This window comes from Macrobrachium rosenbergii, chromosome 56 (assembly GCF_040412425.1).
Source record: "Macrobrachium rosenbergii isolate ZJJX-2024 chromosome 56, ASM4041242v1, whole genome shotgun sequence".
NCBI lineage: Eukaryota > Metazoa > Arthropoda > Malacostraca > Decapoda > Palaemonidae > Macrobrachium > Macrobrachium rosenbergii.
The window spans coordinates 18,497,831-18,523,350 of NC_089796.1; the positions used below are offsets into that span (position 1 = coordinate 18,497,831).

The window sequence follows — 25,520 nt, forward strand, 5'->3', positions numbered from 1 at the left end:
ATCAAAATACAAAAAAAACAAACTACAACAAAATATACATTTAGGTATTCTCTGTATTTTATATAAAACAATAACTCAAGATGCACTGACAAAAGTCACAACATTTAAAATATCGCAGTCTTTACATCTAGTGTACTCGCAATATAAACAGCTCCCTTTCTTCCACAAAATCCTACTTATTTATTATTAAGACCAAGGAACCAACGATTTTTTTTTTTTTTTTTTTGAGATTTGCTGAAATTTTTTGTCTTTACGCATATCAAAAAGCTGCAGGGAAAAGCTCGCGAGATGGAGTCAAAGCAAGTCATTCTACAGGAAAAGGGAAAAAAACATAGGCTTGCAAGAGGATCGAGGGTAGTTGTCAAGTCACAACCTTGCTTAGAACTCATGCAAATGCCAGAAGCTCTTTGCCATACAAAGCAGTAGCCATGTACAGTAATTATAAGGTAGTTATGAAGATTATTAACAGGAAGTGGTGGTGCATGTAAGTGCAATCATTATCCTTAAATGTTTAACACTTCCGAGGCGGATTTGTAACAGGAAGTGGGCTTTTATACCTACCAAAGCCCAATGCATATCGAAGCGGTGCATCAGGGAAAAACCTGGCTATTGTTGTCCCATTTCACAAACTACTTTAAAATATGTTCTAGGAAAAATCATTTCTTCTCTAAGTGAAAAGCTTCATTGAACTAGATAAGACTATAATTTCAATTTGGAACGCCTTGTACAAATGTATGAGAAAAATGAGGTTTCTCTAACTGGCAGCAGTCAATTAACTCTTGCTGTAATTAATAAGCTTACCTAGGATGAAAAACATAAGCAAAATCATAAACTGTTTCCTGAAGCGCTTCTGTGGTAGGTAAGCCTCCAGTGGCATAAGGCAAAACGTGTGCAGCGGAAGATTACCAAGCTTGCAAAATTCATAATAAGACTCATATCAGACCAGAATATTGTGCTGAAGCTAACAAACACAACAGAATAAGCGCTAGATGGTCCTGAAAACAACATAAGCAGTGATGGTAAAGAAATTATCATTTGAGGGAAACAGACATCAGCTTCTTACACATACCTGACGGTGTCTTTGGCGATATCCGTTGAGGTGCCACTCTCTGGCGCCCTCAGGGACGTGATCTGCTCTAAAGTAAGCGTTCTGTCTCCTTGGCCGTCGCCTCCATGAAAGACCAGGCGCGTCGTCACCTTTTCGGAGGACACTTCCTTCCATTTCTCCTGAACAAGTAAAATATTCACATTAAAATGTGTACCTACTGAAACGTTACCTCCCAATTTTGATTGGAGATATATATACAGTATATATCCATATTCCAGTACTTGGTCCTACACAGTGTTCTGGTCCTCAAAAAATTCATAATATACTTATCACACAACCGAACTCCTGGTCCTACTATATTCATAGTATATATTTGTCACACTGTCCTGAATCCTGGTCTTCATATATTCATAATTATCTGGCACAAGGACCTAAGTCATAATCCTCACAGTCATAATATATAAGTCACAAGGATCTAAGTCCTAGTCCTCAAATATTCACAGCACAACATATCTGTCTACTTCACCCTTTTCTTTTGTACACTTCCCATATGCCTGATGTTTGTTAAATAAACTGTTTACCCAGCTGCGCTGTTCTGTTCTTCAAAGTAAATATGGGCTTCTCATTAAAACTTCGGCATCAATCAATACATACATACACATCGTTGTACTTAATGCATCACGTATGTGAAATAAATATACTGCATATACGAATATTCACTAGTTCGTGTTTAAAATATAAAAGTACATAATTTTAGCTACGAAATTTTACCAGTTTTTCATATTTTACAATAATTCTCAGTCAATCACTGAAGTGTAAATTACATTCTCAGCTATTCAGTAAAATCAAAATAAACAAATAAGTATCATACTGCTGTGTGGAACGGAAGGTGATTAACAAAACCTCATGAAGAGTTTGTCTCAAGTAGATTATCTAATCGCAAGCTTGCTTAATTTCTAAGATAATGCGACCAATTATATTTTCCAGTAAATCAGTATATAATTACTTTAAAATATTTATCTGATAATATACAATAAGATCATATACGATCACTTAGTTTACTGTGCGTAAGGATTTCATGGATACAGTATGCAAAAAATACAATGGGTGGGAAGTGGTTGCAATTTTTTATAAAAAGGAAAAGAATTCATAATAAGGTTTTTCATACCAGTCCACAATAACCCCACTGGAAATTATAAGGAAAAACAAAGTACTCATAGTTAGGATTCTATGAAAGTCCAATCACGAATATACCATACCCCATAAACTGAATTCCCGTCTTTAAACAAGGTGCTAAAAGATGTGCACGAACACTTTCATATCGAGAACTGGTTTTAGGCATATTTTCAGATATCGCTTTTAAATGTTTAACTGAGCAGAACTCAAAAGTACGTTAACGGCTTCGTGGAATCTGAGCAAAACATGAACAATCATAAACAGCAAATAAACGTTGCCTAGACAAAAGCTTAATACTGTCAGCAATCTGAACATGAAGTTACATCATACTGTAAATGTTTACAGAGCTGTTTGGCCTCTCAGAGAATACAGACAAAATCACAGAGATGTTTCACCAGACCGCCCTATGAAATAAACAGATTTAGAAAAAGTACAAAACCAAATAAGCTAAAAAATATTCAATCTGCTTTCTTTGACGAGAAGGCCTACAGATTCATTTCTGGTTGAACCAGCTGACGAAAGATGTTAAATACGCCCTTTATTGGCACTTCACGAACAAGGGTTACTAGAACGAAAATGGGAGAAAAAAGCTAGGTCACCCATGGCACCATGGACATTACCGCAATTAGTGTTCGTTGTGTGTATTCTGATGACATTGACGGTTAGATTTACACCCCGTCTCCTTCAACATAAATGTAAACAACTCCTACATTCGGATCACACAATCAAAGTTTTTATTTTGGTAAAATTTCAGAATAGTAGCTGAATTACACTAAAGTTAATACTGGTGCATGAAAGAGAGAGAGAGAGAGAGAGAGAGAGAGAGAGAGAGAGAGAGAGAGAGAGAGAGAGAGAGAGAGAGAGCACGCGGACAAAAATTAATACTGCTTTTATGAAACTTGATAATAAAGTTTGATTTTTGGAATCGGCTCTTATTTTAAAATGATTTTTAGGTATTCTATCTTAAATTCAATCTTTGTTCGTTCTGCAGAAAAATTAACATATTACGGTAACCCTAGTATAGGTACTGGTATACAGTAAACTAATATACACTTTTTCTTTTATTAAATCTGCCTGAATTCCGTAACATTTATAGGATTGTATTTTTGAAAGTGTGCAAGTGAATGGAAAGAGAAAAGTTTTCACTATACATTAGAACTACTTTGAGGCCATCATCCTCTCTTGCTTCCCAATATTTTTCAACGCAACTATTCAAAAAATTCTGGAATCATATCAACTCAGATATCAATTTCTTGAAAATAATGACGCGTAATGGGGTCACTGTGTATTGCTGGTAGCTGACGACGATGTTTTGAGAAGCTAGAATAATGTGAGGCCATAACATTAGACCTCAAGAATTTCTTCCGTGGCAATTAAAACCATCTCATCTTGGTCATTATTAGTCAAGTTAAAATTGTAAAATGAACACATTACAGTTTTCTTCTCCTTATTAATGTAGGGTAAATCATTAAGTACAGCAAAAATGACTCCGTTTTGCCGTCACAAAAGCTAAATACAGGACAGTAAGGAATTCCTTCTTTATGTTTCTGTGCTCTCTCTCATCTCAGTTGCCTTACTCCAGTTCTAAACTTCCAAAAGGCAAAAATGTTGATACTTGCAATGAATTTCCCTCAATATTGAACAAGAGCATTATACTATAGCATTTTTTCCCTTGTCTACTAAGAGAGTCAATTACATACGTGTTCTTCACAGAAAATTTATGTAACTGTATCAATAACTCGTTCACTCAGCAACGAGCTTACTGACATATCTAGAATCAAGTCATAAGGATTCGACCATATCAACTATGTCTGTCATGTCGAATGATGACCTCTGACACAGCAGTGCCTGACAAAAATGCTACCAACTGCACCACCCACAAGAGCATCTAAACTTTTATACAAGGATTAAGTTTTTTTTTAATAAGTTATATTGATGAGTAACTAGAACGATGCGACCAAGAAAAACACTGAAGTAGTTGAAGAGATTGAATTATCATTTGATACTCAAATGCGGTCTTAAGATCCAGTGACGCTCCATTATATGCCTTGGAAGTTATTACAGTCGAATTATGATTTATCACCCAAAATCCATCCCCCCCCGAAGCAGGCTTTGGCGTCAATGACCCCTGATGTTACGATAACAGAGAACCAAAAATCAGTAAATCTGTTAATCTGTAAGTAGGCTTATAGCTTCCTTCGAAATTGCTGCGCCTACGGCCTTTAATGCTACGATGCCAATAACCCCTAATCCTTCAGTCAGTCAATCATGAATCAGGTCTATTTCTTCCAAAAGGGTTGAGCTCCACTCATTTTATATACCGCTTCTTTTTACTGTATTGTTTTCATCACGCTTGGGCTAGAAAAGGCACTGAATTACCCTTCCCACTGGACTTTATATGTAAACAAATGAACTTCAACAACAAAAGATCCGAGATAGATCCCACGGAGAGAGTGGAAAAGGGCCCATTTCCTGAATAAATTCTGTTGTACCTCTGTTGATTTAAGAAGTGAGTTATGTACCACGTGATTATTAAACTGCACTGGATAGCAGCCAGGGTTAAGAGGAGCATTGGGCTTGCAACCTCACTTCCACAAAGATTTGCTGAGAGCTGGAAAGTTAACACCCTCTCTAGCCAACTTTCCTATGGGGGAAAAAATGTCTCACAGTTAAAAAAAAAAAAAAAAAAAAAAACCTGTTAAGTTGCAGAAATTTTCATTACCTGTTTCTCTGGCGCCGCAATACTGCCATCGCGCGCATCCACGTGGATGTGGATAGGAATTCGTACGTCGCCATTTCCTAAATTGACAGGACGGCCTGTCCCCTCCGATGGGGGAGGGGGAGGACGGCGATCAGAGGGTTCTTCCTCCGCCTTCTCCTCTCCCTTTGCAGCCTCTTTCTCCTTTTCTCTTTCTTCCTCTACTGCTTTCCGTTCGCCTGATTTCGACCGCGACCTAAAAAAGGTATTAAGGGTTAATTGCCTTTGTCCCTTTACCTATGTGACCTGTTCAAGATAATTAGCTCATATATAGCACACCATTTACATGATCTTGCTAGGATACTTTTAAGACATTTTCATTCTAACGCTCCTGTCATCCGTCAGCCAAACACTTTCTAGAGCTTCCTTTCAAATCAGGCAGACTCTTGACCGACTTATTTTCTCTCATTTTCCCCATGACCAGACCACCAATACTCTGAATACCAAATCTTCGTCTATATTAATCCTGTTATCACATCGTTGTGTCATTTGCTGCTTACCTTTCAATGTATCTTACTTTAAATGCAATGCACATCTCTTCTTCCTCCAAATATAGAGAGCAGATTATATCCCTCGGAACTTCAGCCAGTTTTCTTTCATTCACAATCAGCATCTGTACTTTACCACCTTAAAAAAGGGTTTACTTGAAAAACCCTTAACACATTATATCTTTCTACAGTTGTTCTAAGAAAGCATACCTTCCTCTTGTGACCTTGTCCCTGAACTCCTTGAAAGATGCTACGATTTCCCGAGTCAAGGACTTTGACCTCGACCGTGACCTTGACCTAGCCCTCTCGATGGCATCGGGATGATCCTGCGGAGCATCCCGGCGGCGTTTTGGAAGCGTCGAAGTTTTCGTTTTCGTGCGGGACTCTTTTTCATCGGGACCCTTCGAGGAGGATCGACTCCGGGACCTGGAAAGAATGGTAATGACGATAAGTTTGAAGGAACAATTAAAATAGGAATTTTTGCAAGAATAAAGATGAGTTAAATGAACGACTGTTGCAAGACAAATCCTTTAAATTAGTAAGTATAACATGGAAAATAAGGTTAGTTAAATAAGTAATTATAACAAGGAAAATACGAACAGTCGTGTTAGTAATTATAGCAAGGAAAATAAAAACAGTTGAATTAGTAATCATAGTAATGAAAATGAGAACAGTTAAGTGAGTAATCGCTGTTAGGGAAAACAATAGGTTAGTAAGCAGCTGTTACATGCAAAAAGTAGATCCACATGAGTTATTGCTGCAAAAAGTTAAATGTGTAACAGTTTTCAAAAAGTACGGTTAAATGCTTAATTTTATTAAGGAAATCTTTAAATGAGAAAATATTGCAGGAAAAATCAGTTAAGAGTCAGACTTGCAAGAATAAACTATTTTATTTCTGTATTTCTGTGAGCCAATGATATGAGCGACCAAAAGGTCTCGTGAGACCCTGGAACAACAAATGAAAACTGATGATGATATGGTAGAAAAGTAATAATGGAATAATGTTTGTGGGAAAAAATTAATGTTCTCTCAAGTGAAAACCCCTGCAATTAGGTAAAGAAATGCCATTATCGAACGAACTCTTATGAGAAAACAAAGCATGAGATGGAAGAAAGTTGCAAATGCAGGAATGGTGTGATAATACGGCGTCTTCATACAGTGATCTTGGGAAAAGTCACTAGACATCTTACTGCCTTATATCATCAGTATGGTCACAGCAATTGACGTAACCACTTAACAAAAACAGTCAATGGGTACATTACATCACACTTAATGTGATACACAATCATATGCTTGAATACTGACGCTATCTACATCTACATGATAAGTTACTGTAGAAGCAGCAATACGTAGTATCTAACGGACACCAGGTAGTGAAATCCCATGAGACAGCGGGCACCAGGTAGTGAAATCCCACGTGATAACGGGTACCAGCTAGTAAAATCCAACGTGAGAATGCTAAGGCTGGCGTATCGATAAAATAACAGAAAAAAACTAGTAAAAACTGGTTGTTAGCTGCTACTGTGGGTCGAATCGCAGGTGGAGAAAGACGGGTGTATAATCAATGTCGAAAACAGGAAGAACTCGACGAGACAATCATCACCCAACCTGGACGGAACCATTTAGTGGATAATCAACTCAAAATGACCCTCACCTCGATCGTCGACTTTTGGACACTCCATCTCTTCCTTTCGACCCTGACTTGCTCCGTGACCTTGACCTCCTCCTCAATATTTCGTCAAGAGGAAGCTCCTCTTCTGAAGGCGGACGCGTTTCATCGAAGACGAAGAGGTCCTGAAGGCTTCGACATTCTGGACAGGTGTAAAAGGTGCCTGTTGAAGTACAAGTGCAGTCCGAACACGTCCAGTATTCGCTTCCACTCTGGAGGGAATCACAAAAACAAAGTTTATTAATGTTAAGTTCTGTTTCCATCATAAAAATCTTTATTAATAACATATTTGTATACTGTCCTAGGATTAACCTTGATTAGGCACTTTATACTTCTCTTAGATATTTATTTTAAACAATTTACAAATGCGGTGAAATTAAAAGTATTTCTTGGCAAAACCCTCTCTACACTTCCTCGTGAATGTCAGTCATGAAAAGTAGTTACAGATTATCTTTATATATATTTATTCAGGTAAAATTGAGGAAACAGTATCAATAAAGATTTAGAAGCTGGACAAGCAGACAGCAACAGCAGATAATGATAAAAGATATCTACGACAGAAAAGAAGCTGAACATAGAAAGCTATGGCCTGCAATGTAACAAAGACTAAAGGAACACAAGATACAAATTACAACGCTACAGAAGTTTAAATCAATCACTCGACGATACCATACCTTGTAAAGTCTACCTTTACAAAACTGATACAGTGAAGAGCTTTTTACTATCGTTTTTAATACCTATCATCTCTGTTCAATTATTCGTAATTTCATATGGTAGGCCTATTCGAAGTTCCTGGAAATAAAACGGGCTTTTTGAAATATCTTTAGTCCATTCCAATGACGTCATCTCGTTGATAGTTAACTACCTATCGACTTTATCGTTATGATTATATTTTTACAACGGAGAATAATAATAATAATAATAATAATAATAATAATAATAATAATAATCTTATGTTGTGATGTGCAAGTGCACGAAATTAGTCCCCCTTACGCGAAGTTTTTCAAAGAAAACGTAACCATAATTGTTGGTATTTACAGGGTAACTAAAGAAAAAGGGTCTCCTTTTCAATACGGTATTAAATGAGTCTGACATGTAGCGGTATTAATAAAAAAAAAATAATTTGTATCATAAAATCTAATTTGTATATTGACTTAACATGCATTAAAACCATTTCAAAATTATCATGTAACTCATGATAACATTAATGTTGATAGTTTAATGATTCTTATCGTTATCTTGCCTGCAAAATATTTTTAGATTATCCTTGATAAATACACGTTTACTGAAAAATTTATATATATATATATATATATATATATATATATATATATATATATATATATATATATATATTTATGTATGTATATATGTATATATATATATATATATATATATATATATATATATATATATATATATATATATAATATATAAACCCGTTCTTAAAACCTATGAATCACGGTGCATACACATACAGAATGTTACTTTTCCTTCAAATGCATTAAAACGCTTTAATCAGAACAGCTACTTTTTTAAGAAAACTAAACTATAAATCAAAGTACTGTGTTCAAGGAATGGACCAAAAGAGTATCAGCAAAATTAACGCGATTAATGGTAACTAAATAACCCCATCATCGGTTGCATAAAATTTGAACTTCTAGACCACAAAAATTTAGCATAATACTGCCATACCCAACCAAAACTTCACGAACGTCTAAACTGCGCATCTGAACTTAAGGGGAATAAGATTCTTTAAGAAAATAACGCGTCTTTCTACGTTACTCCAGTCTCAAAGCAAAGCGGTTGTCTTTTGTGTGTTTTTTTTTTTATTTACTATACATGGTACTCCAGTAAAACTAGTTATTTTGCACTGAATTAAAAACTGCCTAGTGTAAACTAACCAGATAACAAAGGAATAACAAAAGACCCTCATTCTTCAGAAAATAGTACAGTTTAGACGCAAATCATATATATATAAATATATATATATAATATATAATTATATATATATACGTATACATATAAACAAATAAACACACACAATTGCGCCGTTTCTAAACCAAAGGCCAAGAATCGAGTCCTGGCCGGGGATGAAACAAATCTGTTAAAGTTCTCTTCGGGTGTAGCTTATTCCCAAGGTGAATTTGATATTAAACGATCTCTGAATATAAAAGAAGTCCCTCATGTTTAGGTGAAAAAAGAACATTTCATGTGGTTATGTATATATGTATGTATATATATATATATATATATATACAGTACAGTATATATATTCAATTTATATATATACACATACATATATAATGTTATGTTACGGTAAGACTGTGAAATCCCTGGTTTTACAGTCTTACTGCAACTTACGTACACACACACACACACACACACACACACACATATATATATATATATATATATATATATATATATATATATATATATATATATATATATATATATATATATATAATATATATATATATATATATATATATAAAATAGCAAAAACTCGTTAAAGTCCGCACATAAAATGAGAGGACGAAATCTGATGACGAAGCGTGTTTCTCAAAGACGGACCTGTTCCCTCAATGCTGAAATTATAATTAAAACTGAATCTTAAATAAAATACGCTCCACTAAAATTATAGCGCGGTCGAGCCCCAGTCACTTGACGTCTTATTTTTTTCTGATTTCAAAAGAGCATATCTTTACTGTATATGTTTTTAGCTGAATGACGCGTTGGCATTTAAAAGGACATCTTTGTGTATTTTTAGCTGGATGATGTAATGATGTGCTTCACTGCAATCACATGAACGTCACGTGAAATTAGCCTTCGTGTGGTCAAAAAGCTAATTATATTAATAAAAAGTAACCTGGTTTTCTTCTGTAAAAACTTTGCTTTCACTCTACCAAAATTAATCAGTATGAATATTTTGGTGTTATGTATACCTTAGTTTAACCAGACCACTCAGCTGATTAACAGCTCTCCTAGAGAGGGCTGGCCCAAAGAATTAGACTTATTTTACGTGGCTAAGAACCAATTGGTTACCTAGCAACGGGACCTACAGCTTATTGTGGAATCCGAACCACATTATACCGAGAAATGAATTTCTATCACCAGAAATAAATTCCTCTAATTCTTCATTGGCCGGCCAAAGACTCGAACTCGGGCCTAGCATAGTGCCAGCCGAGAACTCTACCGACTCGTCCAACGAGGAACTAAGAAACTGTGCGCGCGCGCGCGAGAGAGAGAGAGAGAGCTTGCGTTGGGACGCATTTGTTGTTAAACCTTTGAAAGCATTCACTGGACAAAATAAATTTTAATTACATAACCCCCCATTATATTGGAATTAGTCGAAATACATCCAACTTGCGTGGAAAATTTAAAGTAACTCCTCAACTTTTCAGATTTTTTTGCTTATCAGCCACATCATAATGATATTTTCTTTGATGGAATATAAAATTTAGGACAAAGACCAGCGCTGGGACCTATGAGATCATTCAGCGCTGAAACGGAAATTTAGAGTAAAAAGGTCTGAAAGGGGTAACAGGAGGAAAACCTCACAGTTGCTCTATGACAGTTGTTAGAACAGGGTGGAAAATAAGATGGAAGAAAGAGAATATGAACACAGGAACAGTAAAAGGAATGAAAGGGGTTGTAGCTAGGGGGCCGAAGGGACGCTGCAAAAATCCTTAAGCAATGCCTACAGTGCACAGCCTGATGGAACTACCCTACTACTAGGGATTTCTTTGCTAATCTACCTTTTTAGATGTGAGGCATTTCTGGATAAGCTCTTAAATTTTAAAGTTAAGTGTAAAATACATTCGCGTTTATGCTAAATTTATATGGATATCTTGGAAATGATTGAGTATAATTACTAATATAATTAGGACCTTTTTTTACTTACTAACTTTATCTCTTATGAGATGGCCAGACGCCTAAAGCATCTATTAAGTTCAGGGGCTATTGTAAAATACAATATGGAATACCCACAATATTCTGACTTGAAATAGCGTTACGGTTCTGACCTGACGGCATTAGATTGAATTTAATATACGTCAGTACTACGCTCGGGTTAAAACAAATTAATGCAGCACCTCAACACCTCTGAACAATTTATATATATACTACACATCGAGTACGAAGAGGCAGAACTGAGCCTTAGTTCCTATGCCATATCAAATACATGCAATGCCTCTAGCAGTATAGCGAGAAGGGAATCATACAATATGGCCTAAACTATGTGGTTACAGTGATCAAAAAATACCAAGGGCACGACCATTTTTGGTGTCACTTAGCACTGATGTTACTAATCATAGCAAATCCAAACCTAACCTAGAGGAAAAATAAAATGAAAACGTCATGAAAAGTACTACTGCACTTTCAGAACCACCGAGATTAACTGGTCGTTGCCTTCGTCTTCAGTAACGCACCAAAGCAAAGTACCATCTGTTTACCAGCATATCTACTTCTCCAATTTTACTTACTAACTTTATCTCTTATCAGAAGGCCAAATGCCCAAAGCATCTATTAAGTTGAGGGGCTATTGTAAAATACAATATGGAATACCTCCAACATTTTGACTTGAAATAGCGTTACGGTTCTGACCTGTCGGCACTAAATTGAATTTAATATAAGTAAACTGAATGAGCTCACAGTCACAATACGAATATCAAAATAAAACAGGAATAATTAACAAGGAAAAATAAACGCAAAGTGACGTACCATAAATAACTTAAGTACAGTAGTGTACAGTATATGTTTAAGTAACATAAAACAAGGATATGATTATTGCACTTCGCCGGCAACAGAGCACCCTTTCAAAAATGCTCGAATACAAATACGAGATTTATTTACAGAAGGTTGCCATGAAGACTACATTTTTGAACGCCAGCCATAAATGTCAGAATCAAGATGCTGACTTCTGCGTATAAGAGAATCTAACGGGGAGAGCGCCCGCGCAGAATACTCCTAACGACGTGGTTACAGGAAACCAGACATGTATTTACCTTCTAAATAAAGGCCAGGAAGCTGCCTTCAATAGAGGCAGCGCCAGGGCTCGAATCCCAAGAGCGGACTTGACGGTATGGGTATTTTCCGCTAAGTCCCTCTGCGGCCCGGAAAATATGTACCTGGTAGTTAGTCAACTATAAACGGTTAAAGCTAGGGCTAAGAAGATCATGGGGCTAGTAACCGCATCCCAAACTCTAACTCAGAAACTAGTCACTTAAAGAAAACTATATATATATATATATATATATATATATATATATATATATATATATATATATATACGAGTATATATATATATATATATCTGTATGGGTCCAAGTGCATGAGACTGTACTTGTGGACAAGTACAAGTATTGAGAAAGAGGAGCAAGTACAGAAGATTTGCCTGAGACTCAAGTACAAGTACAAGTACATTTCAGCAGATTTTCTATTATTACTAGTGATGTTTGATTTAAAATCAGCAGCAAATATCTAATAAAAATTCACATGCAAATATCTAATGGAGAGAAAATTGGTGTTAGACCATAGCAGTCTTTATAAAGAGAAGTCTCCCAAACGGATATACCTGAGTAGTTCTCGCAGTATAAGTCAGTGAGCCTTAGCCCATATATAGTGCCGAAAAGAGGTGAAGCGACTTTCTTAGGGTTTAATGAACAAAAGTGATCAAAATTGGTCTACCCACAAGTTAAGGTTATGACAATGTTTTTATTTAATTTTACAATGCTATTCTTAACACTGTAATACAAAGTAGATTTCCACCGCAAAAGAAAAAAAATGTGATACTGTTCAGAATAATTCAAACAAAATTGTTTTTCAGTAAAACTTTAAACTAAATTATACTTTTCAGAAAAGTTCTAAACAAAATTATATTTCCCTCTCTTTGATACGATTACCAATTCTCTGTTATCTACTTGTAGGATTTATCATTGCATATTACAAACACCACAGCCTTAAAATTCTTGTTAGTAAGACGACATCTATCTAGGGATATACTTTCCCTGCAATACTGAAAATCCTTTCTACTGGGGCAGAAGAAGCAGGACTGATAGATACTTTTGTGCCATCTTAGCAAGAGTTGGAAATGTTCCTCTGTGGTCTTTCCAGTATGCTAGCACATCTTCTGAAATGCATGGCTGACTCAGGTATCTTTGAAATTCAATATTAATAGACTCCTGAATCTGCGTTACATCTTGTTGATTGTCGAACTGTTACCCATAAAACTAAACAGTTTCTCCCTTTTTGGTTCAATTGAACTAGGTCCTGTTGTATCTTCTGTATGGTCTGTGGCAGGATCCATGCTTGCAATGAGCTGTAGTATCTCTGGAAATAAACTGGGCTGCAGTGATGACCTAAGACTTAAGATTTACCTTTTCCTCTTCTTCAGAACACCAATCTAATTTAAATCTTGTATCAAGAATAGTTGCCATTTGATATGTTTTTCCGTTCTTCATATATCCTGTGGAGTTTCTGTAATGACCTCTTCAATCCAAATACCAACCACTGTTATACTTAGACTGAATTTCTCTAAGTGAAACTTGAGCCCTCGCACACGTGGAATGACTAAGCTACAGGAAACAGAATTCTGTCTTTGGGCACAGTCGGTGGCTCCTCAAATGGCTCAAAAATTTCTAGCATGCCATTAAGAATATTTTGGTCATAAGCGCCAAGCTTTGGTGCACCATCCAAACTGTTCAGCTCTTCTTCTGGTACTCTCAGAATAGATCTGATCATCTTTAATTGCGAATTCCAACGAGTAGCATAACCTGATTCAAATTTTCTTTCTCCTTCTAAAACATCTGTTGCTATTGTTGATTTATGCGCATAAGAAACCAATTTTGATGCTTTGCTCAGTGTAACATTTAACTGTCCTGCTTCTTTGAAGCCATCTTTTACAACCAGTTGCAATGTATGTGCAAAGCAGGAATTATGCTCAGCTGGTAAAACTTCCAACATTTCAGCAGAATCAGTACCACTACCATCCAAATCATCGAGATCCTCTTCTGCCTCATCAGTGTCATCATTTACTTCTGAGATGGCATCAGGAAATCCTGGCAGAGAAAATGCAGTGATCATATTAGTAGCAATGTCAGTTATGATGTTTGTAATTTTGGTGCCTATATCAAAATCCTTGATGATCTGCTCATACTCTACCATGATATTGCGTACAGTATGGCGTCCACGGAAGCGCTTGCAAGCTAGCACTACATTTTCAAATGACCAGTTTCTAATGTAATGAGCTGTGATTCCCAAGTATGATCTCATCTGATGGCTAGACCAGATATCAAGTGTTAGGCATACGGTTTTTGCACTCCCTAGACATTTTTTTAACGTTTTCCTTCACCTGTGAGAATTTGTCTTGTAGCAATTTGTTGACTTAGTGCTTGCGTGTAGGCATCTGATAACGAGGGTCAGATGAATTAAATAAACCATTGAAGTAAAGGGCTTTCAACAACAGAAAGTGGCAAAAGATCGCACGCCACAAAGAGCAATAGTCCATCATCCTCTTGCTTTTGAAGATAGGATGTAACCTTTTCTGGAGCATGATATACCACAGTCACACTCCTTGCAGATTGCATTGAATTCTCTGGCAACTTGAAGTCCTTAGGTGATGCCATAACGACACTAGCACAGCTATGAATGATGGTTACTGACAGACTAAACTACTGTACTACAGAAGTGATCATGTTGCCCGCAGATACAGACAGGAAGTGAACAGGTTGTCGCAGGTTCATTCTTGAATTGATTGCACGAAAATGACATATTCTGTTGATACACAACAGTAGATGTTAAATTACTTGAACTAAACTTGGTATATCTTTATTATTGACACACCGCACATAATTCATTATAACAAAAAATCCAAATATTATAGTCGAGCTATTGTACTACCAGTGCAGTTTTTGTTATACGATTAGTTATGCAATACAGCCTATTAACTATGTAATGTACTTAAAAAGTACTTAAAAGTACTTGATTTTTCAAGTACTTTTTGGCCAAGTAGTACATCGAATTTTAAAATCTCAAGTACAAGTACTCAAAACTTTGTACTTAAGGCCAAGTACAAGTACTTGTACTTGGACCCATGTCTGAATTTTATATATATAATTTATATATATATATATATATATATATATATATATATATATATATATATATATATATATATATATATATATATATATATTATATATATATATATATATATTATATATATATATATATATATATATATATATATATATATATATATATATATATATATATATATATATATATGAGATAGTCTGATTACAGGAGAGTATGTAAGACGAAATGTTTTTGTAAAGTGAGTATAAATCGCAAGTTTAGGAATGAATGAGTGAGGCAAAATGTTGGCTACACGGATCGGGGAGGTGTTAGATCGAAAGGACCTCAACATCCCGAGAGGGAGCGAATCTATTCTGAGTACAAGAGAAGTGGTATAGCGCATGTATGGGAAGGTGGAGACATTTATAAGCAGAAACGAGTCTTCCTTCTAGGCTTACAGAAACAAAAGTTTTGGAAGTTTTCTGCATAGGGACTCATCCTCAATTCTGCAGCAAAAAGGTAGAAAGTTAAGTTTATCTTACTTTTACCAGACCACTGAGCTGATTAATAGCTCTCCTAGGGCTGACCCGAAGGATTAGACTTATTTAACGTGGCTAAGAAACAATTGGTTACTTAGCAGCGGGACCTACAGCTTATTGTGGAATCCGAACCACATTATAGCGAGAAATGAATTTCTATCACCAGGAATAAATTCCTCTAACTCTTCATTAGCCGGCAGAAGAGTCGAACTCGGGTCTAGCGAGTGCAAGGCCACAACTCTACCGACTCGCCCAAGGAAGAGCTTAAAACGGGGCAGAGACTGTTACTGTGATTTTCCTCTGAGCCAACCATTGCAATATACGGATTTCATCCAGATACGAAACTGTATCACAAAGTCGCGATCACCTTTTTAGGAAAGCCTAATAACGATTACGTAAAATCAATGAAACCTTACTCAACATAATCCTTTTACGTAGAAGCGCCAGTGACATGAATTGCCTGATAGCTAACATAAGTAATGGCATAATTTCGATTCTGAAGGAAAACTACCAAGCAAAATCATGTTCAATGTTTTCATGTCAGAAATATTGAAAACTTTCAACTTACGGTGTAATGGCATTCACTACCTCCATCTCAGAGAGAGAGAGAGAGAGAGAGAGAGAGAGAGAGAGAGAGAGAGAGGGAGAGAGAGAGCTTGCATCAGCAGAAAGCCAATAATACTATTAAAAGAGTGCATACACCAAGAGAGACAACGAGGTTGGTGCAGCGACCACTTACGTAAAACATACTACAACCTATTTCATTCAACCTGTCCACTCAACAACGTAGGTTTTAAGTGGATTTAGATTTAACCAGCCTTGTGCTCACACAGCCTATCGCTCTACAGCAGCCCATAAGGTTTTAGGTAGATGTGGCATACGCATAGCTAGCGCTCGATTTGCTGAAATCAATGTTTTCGACACCGTAGGCTTATTGTGATAAAGTTGCAAACTATTTCTTTTATAATACACCTGAATGCTTATATTAATAAAGCCATCACACCTCATTTGGATCAAAAACACGCCGAGTTATGTGTTTAACATAACAGTACAAGCACACGAATGACAGCTTGCATCAAACAGCCTTCTCAGGTCAAACGCAAACGAACGATGGGCTTTAAATCATTGTTTTATCTCAGTGTAGGCATATAAAAAGACACCTAGCCATATGCGAGCGCGAAGAAAATGTATATAATAATTTCTTTCGTATAAATTACATGAGCATGAAATACGTTTGTCTGGGGCGGTTATGGAGCATGGGAGGGGTAAATGGAACAGCCACTGCAGTATTCGCTGGAAGGCGGGAAATTTGATATTGTGGTTTTCTTTTCAGGATACTTTGGATACTTATGTAATTTTTTCTTTAGTATACACGTCATTACAATAGCTAAGTGATAGGGCACTTTAGCCGAGTAACCTATCGAACAAAATTCTGAATTCCCACTGAGTTACCGTCATGCTTTGAGTTACAAACACACGGCAAAAAAAGGTTAGCCTAACATTTTTTTTTTTTATTGTTGGGCGTTTGAACGATCTTAGATAGAGTGAATAAAGGTTACGATAAAATAAGTAATTTTGACTGAAATGGAATGAATGTGTGCTTCAAAGAAGGCCAGGAAAATAAAATATCAGGAGAATCAGTAGCACAGGCCTAGCTTGTTTTAGTCCGTGCTTCATGTTCTAGCAGTAAATATTAAAGGTTATTTTTCACTTTACGGACGTAGATATTACTTTGGTATCATCATGAAATTATTTTTATATGAACGCAATGAAACTGTACATAGGATAAAGTTTGAATGATAAGAAAATCTTGTGATTTGAACAGTTTGTGAGCATAGGTCTAAGTGCAGCCTGGGGTATACGAATGAGATAAATGATAATTATTGAAAGCTCATCGTTCTCCGTCGCTTTTAATAAAATGAAACTGGCAAAAAAATGTTTGATCGAACTCTAAATCTCTAAGAAAATTCTCATGTGAAACGAACAAAAATGCTTTCCATTTCTCCGAATTATAATGATTTCATAGATTTCATAAGAAAAATATCCTAATGAATATTTAGGAATTAATTGGCTTGTCTGGCAAAGCGAGAAGAGAATTAGATTTCCGGCCGAAGCAGATCTAATTTACGAAACGCGAGTGACAACCCCTTGTGTGTACGTTGACCTATGCCGTGAATTAAGTACCTGATAATTAGCCCACTGTGGCCGTCTCACCTTAGTGTAGTAGGGCATCCCAAGAGGGTTTCTAAGAACCGAAAACTGACACTGGTCTACAAGTCACCCTTTCGAAAGTAAAAAAAGAAAAAAAATGTAAACTCGAAAAAAATAGCAACAGGGTCCGTATCGTCACTTGGGATAAATGTATTACTTACATCATATCACGAAGCCTCAAAAACGTCTCATCTTCCGAAAATCCATATTACAGCGAACGCGTTGGACGCTGAGACCGAAGGCTACCAAACTAATCATTCACTGGAGTGTGACTGCTGACAAGTTGTGACAACTAGTCTACGTGACTATTGACAACTAGTCTACGCGAAAGTTCGATGCTGATTCAAATACTGAAGAGTCATTGCCAGTTTGAGATTATTTCATTTTGTTAACAGTATTTCACTTCCGCTAACACAGACTAATATCGGACTTAATTAGCCTCACACAATTAGCTCATACATTAAAATTTTAGCCTCCTGTGAATAATGAAGGGAATGCGATAACTAATAACTTATATCGCTAGTTGGCAACTCCATCCCAAACGTTTCACAACCGAGTGTTTCTTCCTTACACTGGCCGATTCCATGCTTTGGGAAGGGCAGTGCATTAGCCATTATCTCCACACGATTGAAGGAATAATAAATAAATCGGCGGATAAAGTAAGGTGGAATATTTCAGAGGAATTAGCTGTGTTGGATTTTCAATGGTATAGATTCCTACTTGATGCTTATTATTAAGAATATAAGTTTGACGAAACCACTGAGTCACATAGTTCACCCAGACTCGTCCGAAGGATTGTTCTTAATTGAATGGTGTAAATATCGTTGGTGTAAAGTAAAGCTTGAGAAGCTAGACAGCGAAGTAGTTACTGGCCAATGGGACCAGATAGAGCGTAAAGAGGTAGAGAGCAATGCAGTTGGAGTCGAAGGGACACTGCAATGTAACCATTAATACCAATCACAGTCTGGTATGCTGCTTGTAGTACGTATTCTTACCACCGCTGCGGATTTGGGGACGGTAACTTCCGGAAAAGGCCCATTCTTTTTCAATTAGTTTTCTTCGGTTGAGAGCTAGTTAAAGACACTGGGTCCTCAATCATACTACCTTCTATAAAAACAAAAATTACTAGGCGGCCACTTTCAGTATCAAGTATAGAACTTTTAACGGCAATTATTGTCTTTTTTATAACTACAACTGATGTACTGATGCTCTGTAATCTCCCATTCTCTTAAGATTTGCAGAAGGGTCGTTTATACTGTAGATTTATGCGTTCAATGATCACCGATCAAATATGACAATCTCCCACATGCCCTACAACAGGTGGGGAGTAATTACAGTACTAATTCTTGAATACTATATATAGATTCTAACTCACTGAAATATCAGCAGGACATCTTTCTGCTTTGCTTCTTGAAAATGTATTGATTTCTTTCATAGGAAAATTCATTAATTATGTAAGACATGAGATTACTTGTTTACTTACAGGGATTTATTGTAAACATTACTAGGGACAGAACCACGAGATACTCTTTTGAAAACGTAAAAATATTTTGGCTAATCCAAACACTACTCTCGACTTTCATTTGCTGTAGTTAACGTAATATGCGCATGTTACTGAAATGTCAACCCAGACCTAAATTAAGCATACCCCCAAAAACAACAAGTGTTAAAAGGTATCTTTCACATGTTTTCCAATATTTTGGCAACTCCCTTTTATTTTGAAGGAAATGTCAATGGAAAAAGCAACATCGTGCCTTTCGATAGCCCAGCCCTGCATAAAACAAGTAAAAAACGCGCCAAGCGCAATCGAGTTTTCTGTACAGCGCATAATGCTGTATGAAACTCTCAGCCACGGACCATGAAACTCTCAGCCGCGGCCTATATAACTTTCAGTCATAACCCTATGATGGCCTGTGTTGCTGGCACCTACAACTTGAATCAAATAAAAACTACTCAGGCTAGAGGGCTGCAATTTGGTGTGTTTGATGATTGGAGGGTGGACGATCAACATATCAATTTACAGTCCTCTAGCCTCAGTAGTTTTTAAGATCTGAGGACGGACAGAAAAAGTGCGGACTGACAGACAAAAAGCCATCTCAGCAGTTTTCTTTTGCAGAAAAATTAACAAGAAAGGAAAGACAGGAAGTGATGGGTGTGTCTCGGTAAACTGTTAAGATTGGATGTATGTGATTTGGGCCATGTGACCACAGAGGCCATTGAATACCAACTGAACAATTAAGGCTGAACACTATATCGGCTATATCGCATACAAGTGGTCTTATACAACCAAAACCATTTGAATGTTCAGTCAGCCATCAAAGAACTGGGAGTCTAACACTAAGCATGGCAAATCTTGATCACATATTCAGTTTACCAATATCCAATTACTAAAATATTGGTTTTAAACATTTTCTTCTATGAAATTATTCATACATTCTTTTACCAAAAAAAAAAAAATTAATTCATCGTAAAAGCCTGACATTATTAAAACCTAAAAACGAAAGGACACAGAAATTCGGAAAACGGTATATTTTTCGAGTATCATTTCAGTCAATTTGACATAAATTGCCAATTTGATTTATTTTCCCGTGTATAGGCCTATGTCCAAGTACAGACGAGTCACTTTATCAATAGCTATAAATCAAAGTACATACACAGTACGGGCCCGCTTCATTTCTAAACGTGCGTCGCTTTCTCTTCTTTGACAGCATTTCAGTTAAAAAAACTATGCCTTAATTTCTAAACGAGTGCTAATTTCTTAGAATTATCATTAATCAAATAGAATTCTTCGCTTTGTTTTGCAAAGTCCCATGTTTCATTTCCTGACCCAAATCACGTTTTAGTTCTTCGTTGGAGGGGTGGGTAGAGCTCTCGGCTAGCACACTGTTGGCCCAGCGTTCGACTCTCCTACCGGCCAATGAAGAATTAGAGGAATCTATTTCTGGATATAAATTAGAAATTCATTTCTCGTCATAATGTGGTTCGGATTCCACAATAAGCTGTAAGTCCCGTTGCTAGGTAACCAGTTGATTCTTAGCCACGTAAAATAAATCTAATCCTTCAGGCCAGTCCTCTCTAGGAGAGCTGTTAATCAGTTCAGTGGTCTGGTTAAACTAAGATATACTTTTTTTTATATTCTTGCAGAATTAATAATCAATGAAAATGCTTTACCTTCCTTTGCACATGACTATGTTACATTGTCAATGTTATTGTAAATTATAGAAGATACCTTAATTTTTTATAAAGGCTTATATATCATATTCTGAACACCATTATGAATAAAAAGTAGACTCCTTACCTTGGAATGTGCCATGAATACGTCTTGATAAGTCTCAGGGAATGTATACAAATGACGTCATGACAAAAAAGCAAGCAAACACAATGCTATACCATGCAGAATAATTAATTGTGCAAACAAACTATGAACAAAAAAGCCATGCAGTTTCGGTGAACAAACAAATTCAACGTGATTCAGACAAACAAACTTCTACACAAACCTAGAATCTAAAACACAAAAAAGGTCATTAAACACTGTGTGATGGGAACTAAAACATATCTAGTCAGTACTGTTTATTTGCAAAGAAACAAAATAAAGAGTTAACATTACAAACAAATATATTACTTCAATATAAGTATAAAACAAAAAATCAAGAACCTTTGTAAAAACTAAAAACGAAAAGGGTAAAAAAAATGTCTTTGTACATCAGGCTGAGCTGCAAAAACCGAAAACACAGAACACAGAACCTAAAATGATAAAAACAGTTTTCTCTCTTTTACAACTAAGCATAATGACCGAGAAATAGTAATGTCACCTATTCTCTGCACTGGCAAAGTGATAATTACTTAAGACTATGAAGAACATGAGATCTTGAATTAAATCAAAGTGGGTTAAAATATATTACTGAGAAATCTGGGGTTTATATGCAATGAGTTAAAAGTCAGTAGATTCTAAAATATGAATTAATGATACATATTAAGTAAAATATTAATAAATACAGAATAGAGGCATACTAGAAAATAGCAAAACAGCAAATGAAAAGCTGCAGATGGCAAAAAAATTATCTAAAGCATATATAAATTACCTGTGCATATAAAAAAATATATGTACATGTTTCCTAATACAACGTGAAGCAAAAATACAAATTAAAACATATTTTACAATAAGTTAAAAAATAGTATTGTATCTATTGAGAAAAAATAGGTCAAGGGTTGAGCAAGCCACGTTCTTCCATATGATATTTTTGTATATAATAATAATAATAATAATAATAATAATAATAATAATAATAATAATAATAATAATAATAATAATAATTCATATAACAGTATCTAGGTTTGAATCATCATCATAAAAATAAAAATAATATTAAAAATAACAATATTAAGCATGATAACTATGTAAACAGAAATTATTAAATTAAGTCCTGAAAATATCTGTGGTTTGATAATAATCAAGCCTATTAATCTTCATAAATATCTTGCATAATAATAATAATAATAATAATAATAATAATAATAATAATAATAATAATAATAATAATAATAATAATAATAACAGAGATACCACCAAGCCTGATAATATTCCACGTAAATGAACAAAAACTAAAGTTTCCAAATCAGTAGTAACGTCTAAGGAAAAATATTCTTAATTAGAAATAGTCGAATGAATCGGAATTCTTGCAAACAAGGACACCATTTTCTACGTAACGCCATGTTGAACCAGTTAATAAATTACTCTTCATGATTAAAATATGGTCAAGTGCATCACTTTCCCACACGGACAGAACCACAGGTATATCTTTCACATTCACAATTAATACTTTATTATTCTCCTTGCATTTTAATACGTTTTTAACTATTTATTAATTTATTTTTTCTTTTTTTTAATAAGTGAGATCTCTTCTTTTTGATTTTCCTTTTATTTCCTCTTACTTCCTAATGAGCGCCATATTCTTTGGAAGCTTGAATTTCAAGTCAGTGGCCGCTATGGGGTTGTTCCATATAAATTGGTTTCATCTACCGAATAATAATTATAATAATAATACTTATCTTCTTATTATCTCAACATCAAGCTGTGTCATATAAATCGAGCCAATTTCGCCTTGAAAATATATCTATTAAAATTCAGAGCTAAACAAGCGTTTGATTCCCATCTGTAGTAACAGACCGCGCTCTTGCAGTTTGTAAAATTTCGAAATAATATTAAAGGCGTGACATCCAATATTTCTACACATTAATTATTTGTTCATAAAATTTATCCACATGTACTTTTAATACACGTAAAAGTGTATGTGACTAGCATAGTTTATCTTGTGCCTAGCTATGCAAATGAGGCTATCTTTTATTTATTATGCACCAGTCAAAAGAATTAAGAATTGTCTTAATAAAAATAATATCAAAATCAATAATTCCTGTCCAAAGAAATTTACCTGACTGATACTTAAGGGAATGGAAATTACTACAATTCCTTGCGTCACTTCGACTTCTAAGACCGAAGTCGTTGTGTCGCCAGTTTGTAGAATTGAGTCAATCAATAAATTACTTCTTCAATACATAAGTTAATGATAATTAAAGGTAAATAAACATAAGCTGGCGACTTTCATACCTCCGATTGTCGACGGAGCAAAATAAGCAGAGGATATATGAAAGCTCCTCATTCAAAGTCACCGATCATTGGCTTTACATTCTCTAGTGTTACTATACGAAGCGTGTGGGTGTGTGTATTTATATAAATATGCTTAGTGGGAATATGTATATGTATATTTATATGTATAATATATATTATATATATATATATAATGCGCATGAGAGGTTCGTCACGAAGTTTACACATGACATCTAAGACTTTCAAATATTGAATCATATATAGCTCATTAATATCGGATGTTTCTATATGATATATATTATATATAATATTTGAATATATATACTATAATAAATATAATAAATATATATATATATATATATATATATATATATATATATATATATATATGTGTGTGTGTGTGTGTGTGTGTGTGTGTGTTTTATGTGTGCAAGTGTGTGTATGTACAGTGAAATTACGCATGAGATACCGTGTATCTCGTATTGTAAAACACCGCATCTGAGCTTTTTTGCTTATATACTTGTTCATGTACTGTTTTAACTTGGAGTTCCACATCAAGAGACAATAATTTTGGTACAAATGTTAATATGAATACGCGGTTAACCCATGATCGGGTGATTTACACTGATTCAATCATCGGGTGATTTACACTGAATCAATCATCAATAATTGATACAGAAAGAACAAACAAATAAATTAGTAAAACGAGAAATTTAAAAATGACAAACTTACCGTCACGTCAATCCTTCACACAGTTTCTACCAAACGTCTACAACTACAATTTCTGACACTGAAAACAGATGCCCCAACATGGTGCTCGCAACGTAAAACTACTACACAATTACACAACCGACTACAACCTTCCCCATTGTGATTTTATGCCATAAACCTCGTACATCTGTCATGATTTGCTAGAGGTCTAGGCGTTATGTAACTTTCTCTGGTACTGTCTGTTAACATTTCGATTTGGGAATGTTAGTCTGGTTAGAATTCGTCTCGAACTTTGTCAGTTTGGTCTTCAAGTCTCAGATTTCTCGTGTTTTCCGCCCTTCTCGTGTTTCTAAAAATTCGTAACATGTCTTGTATAACAAGTCAGTGAAAAGATGGGGAACAAACTAAGGTACGCAATAATACAAAAGCCAAAGAAATAAAACACATTTGATAATGGAACCTCCAGTTAGAATCGAGTTCAGCAACACAGAGAAATCAACACAGCCAATGAGAGACCGCCCGTCTATCTTCCAAAACATGCGTACAACAACCGATGACGCAATGAAAATGACTGGCTTTCCGACGGCGCTTTGAGATAAATGCTCAGCCACCCTGTTTACTTTAATTACCACACTCCAAAAGAATGAAAGAAAAAATCCAAGAGGCACAATGTAAATGAGGGATCTCTCAAAAGCAAATGTGCCTGTTTCTGCCGCTTGAAAAATTATATCATCCATGACTTATATGCGGGAATGACATGACTCCTGTTTCTTAAAAAGCAAATTTTTAGGTTTTCGGTACATTCAGACTGTACAGTAACAATGCCAAATAGTAAATCCAAAACTGTTCAAAGAATGATATATTTCAATGAAACCTTTTGTGTCTCAAATAGAAAGAAATATTGTCAAAAAAATAAAAGCAAAACTGCACTGATTAAAGATTTTGGTTCATTTGCATGCAACGGGATGTTTAGCCTACGTTTAAAAAAAAATAGGATCTTGAGACAATTGGAGAGAAAATTTTAGGTAACCTAACAGAACAAACAGTGATATCAGTAAGTAAGCATTCACATCCGTTTCAGTATGCAGTACTTAAGAACAGGTGGTGGCGAGAAATCGTGAAATATTCCAACTAAAGAAAATTCTGCTTTTACGAACAATTAAAAGGGAATCAAATTCGGTTTTATGGACACATATAAACAAATAAACCTTTAAATAACCTGGCATAAGAGAAACC

General features: G+C 35.4%; 1 protein-coding gene across 15 annotated transcripts in view; it reads right to left on the minus strand.

Annotated features, from left to right (window-relative positions):
• LOC136836607 (titin) overlaps nt 1-25,520 on the minus strand; it is a 356,015-nt gene that overhangs the window by 279,399 nt on the left and 51,096 nt on the right. For all 15 annotated transcript variants that reach the window (XM_067101069.1, XM_067101067.1, XM_067101061.1 and 12 more), the window contains 4 exons: nt 7,125-7,351; nt 5,681-5,896; nt 4,947-5,178; nt 1,070-1,227 (listed from right to left, as the gene is read on the minus strand). In XM_067101069.1, coding sequence (XP_066957170.1) covers nt 1,070-1,227; nt 4,947-5,178; nt 5,681-5,896; nt 7,125-7,351 — 833 coding nt within the window. The remainder of the gene's footprint in view (nt 1-1,069; nt 1,228-4,946; nt 5,179-5,680; nt 5,897-7,124; nt 7,352-25,520) is intronic.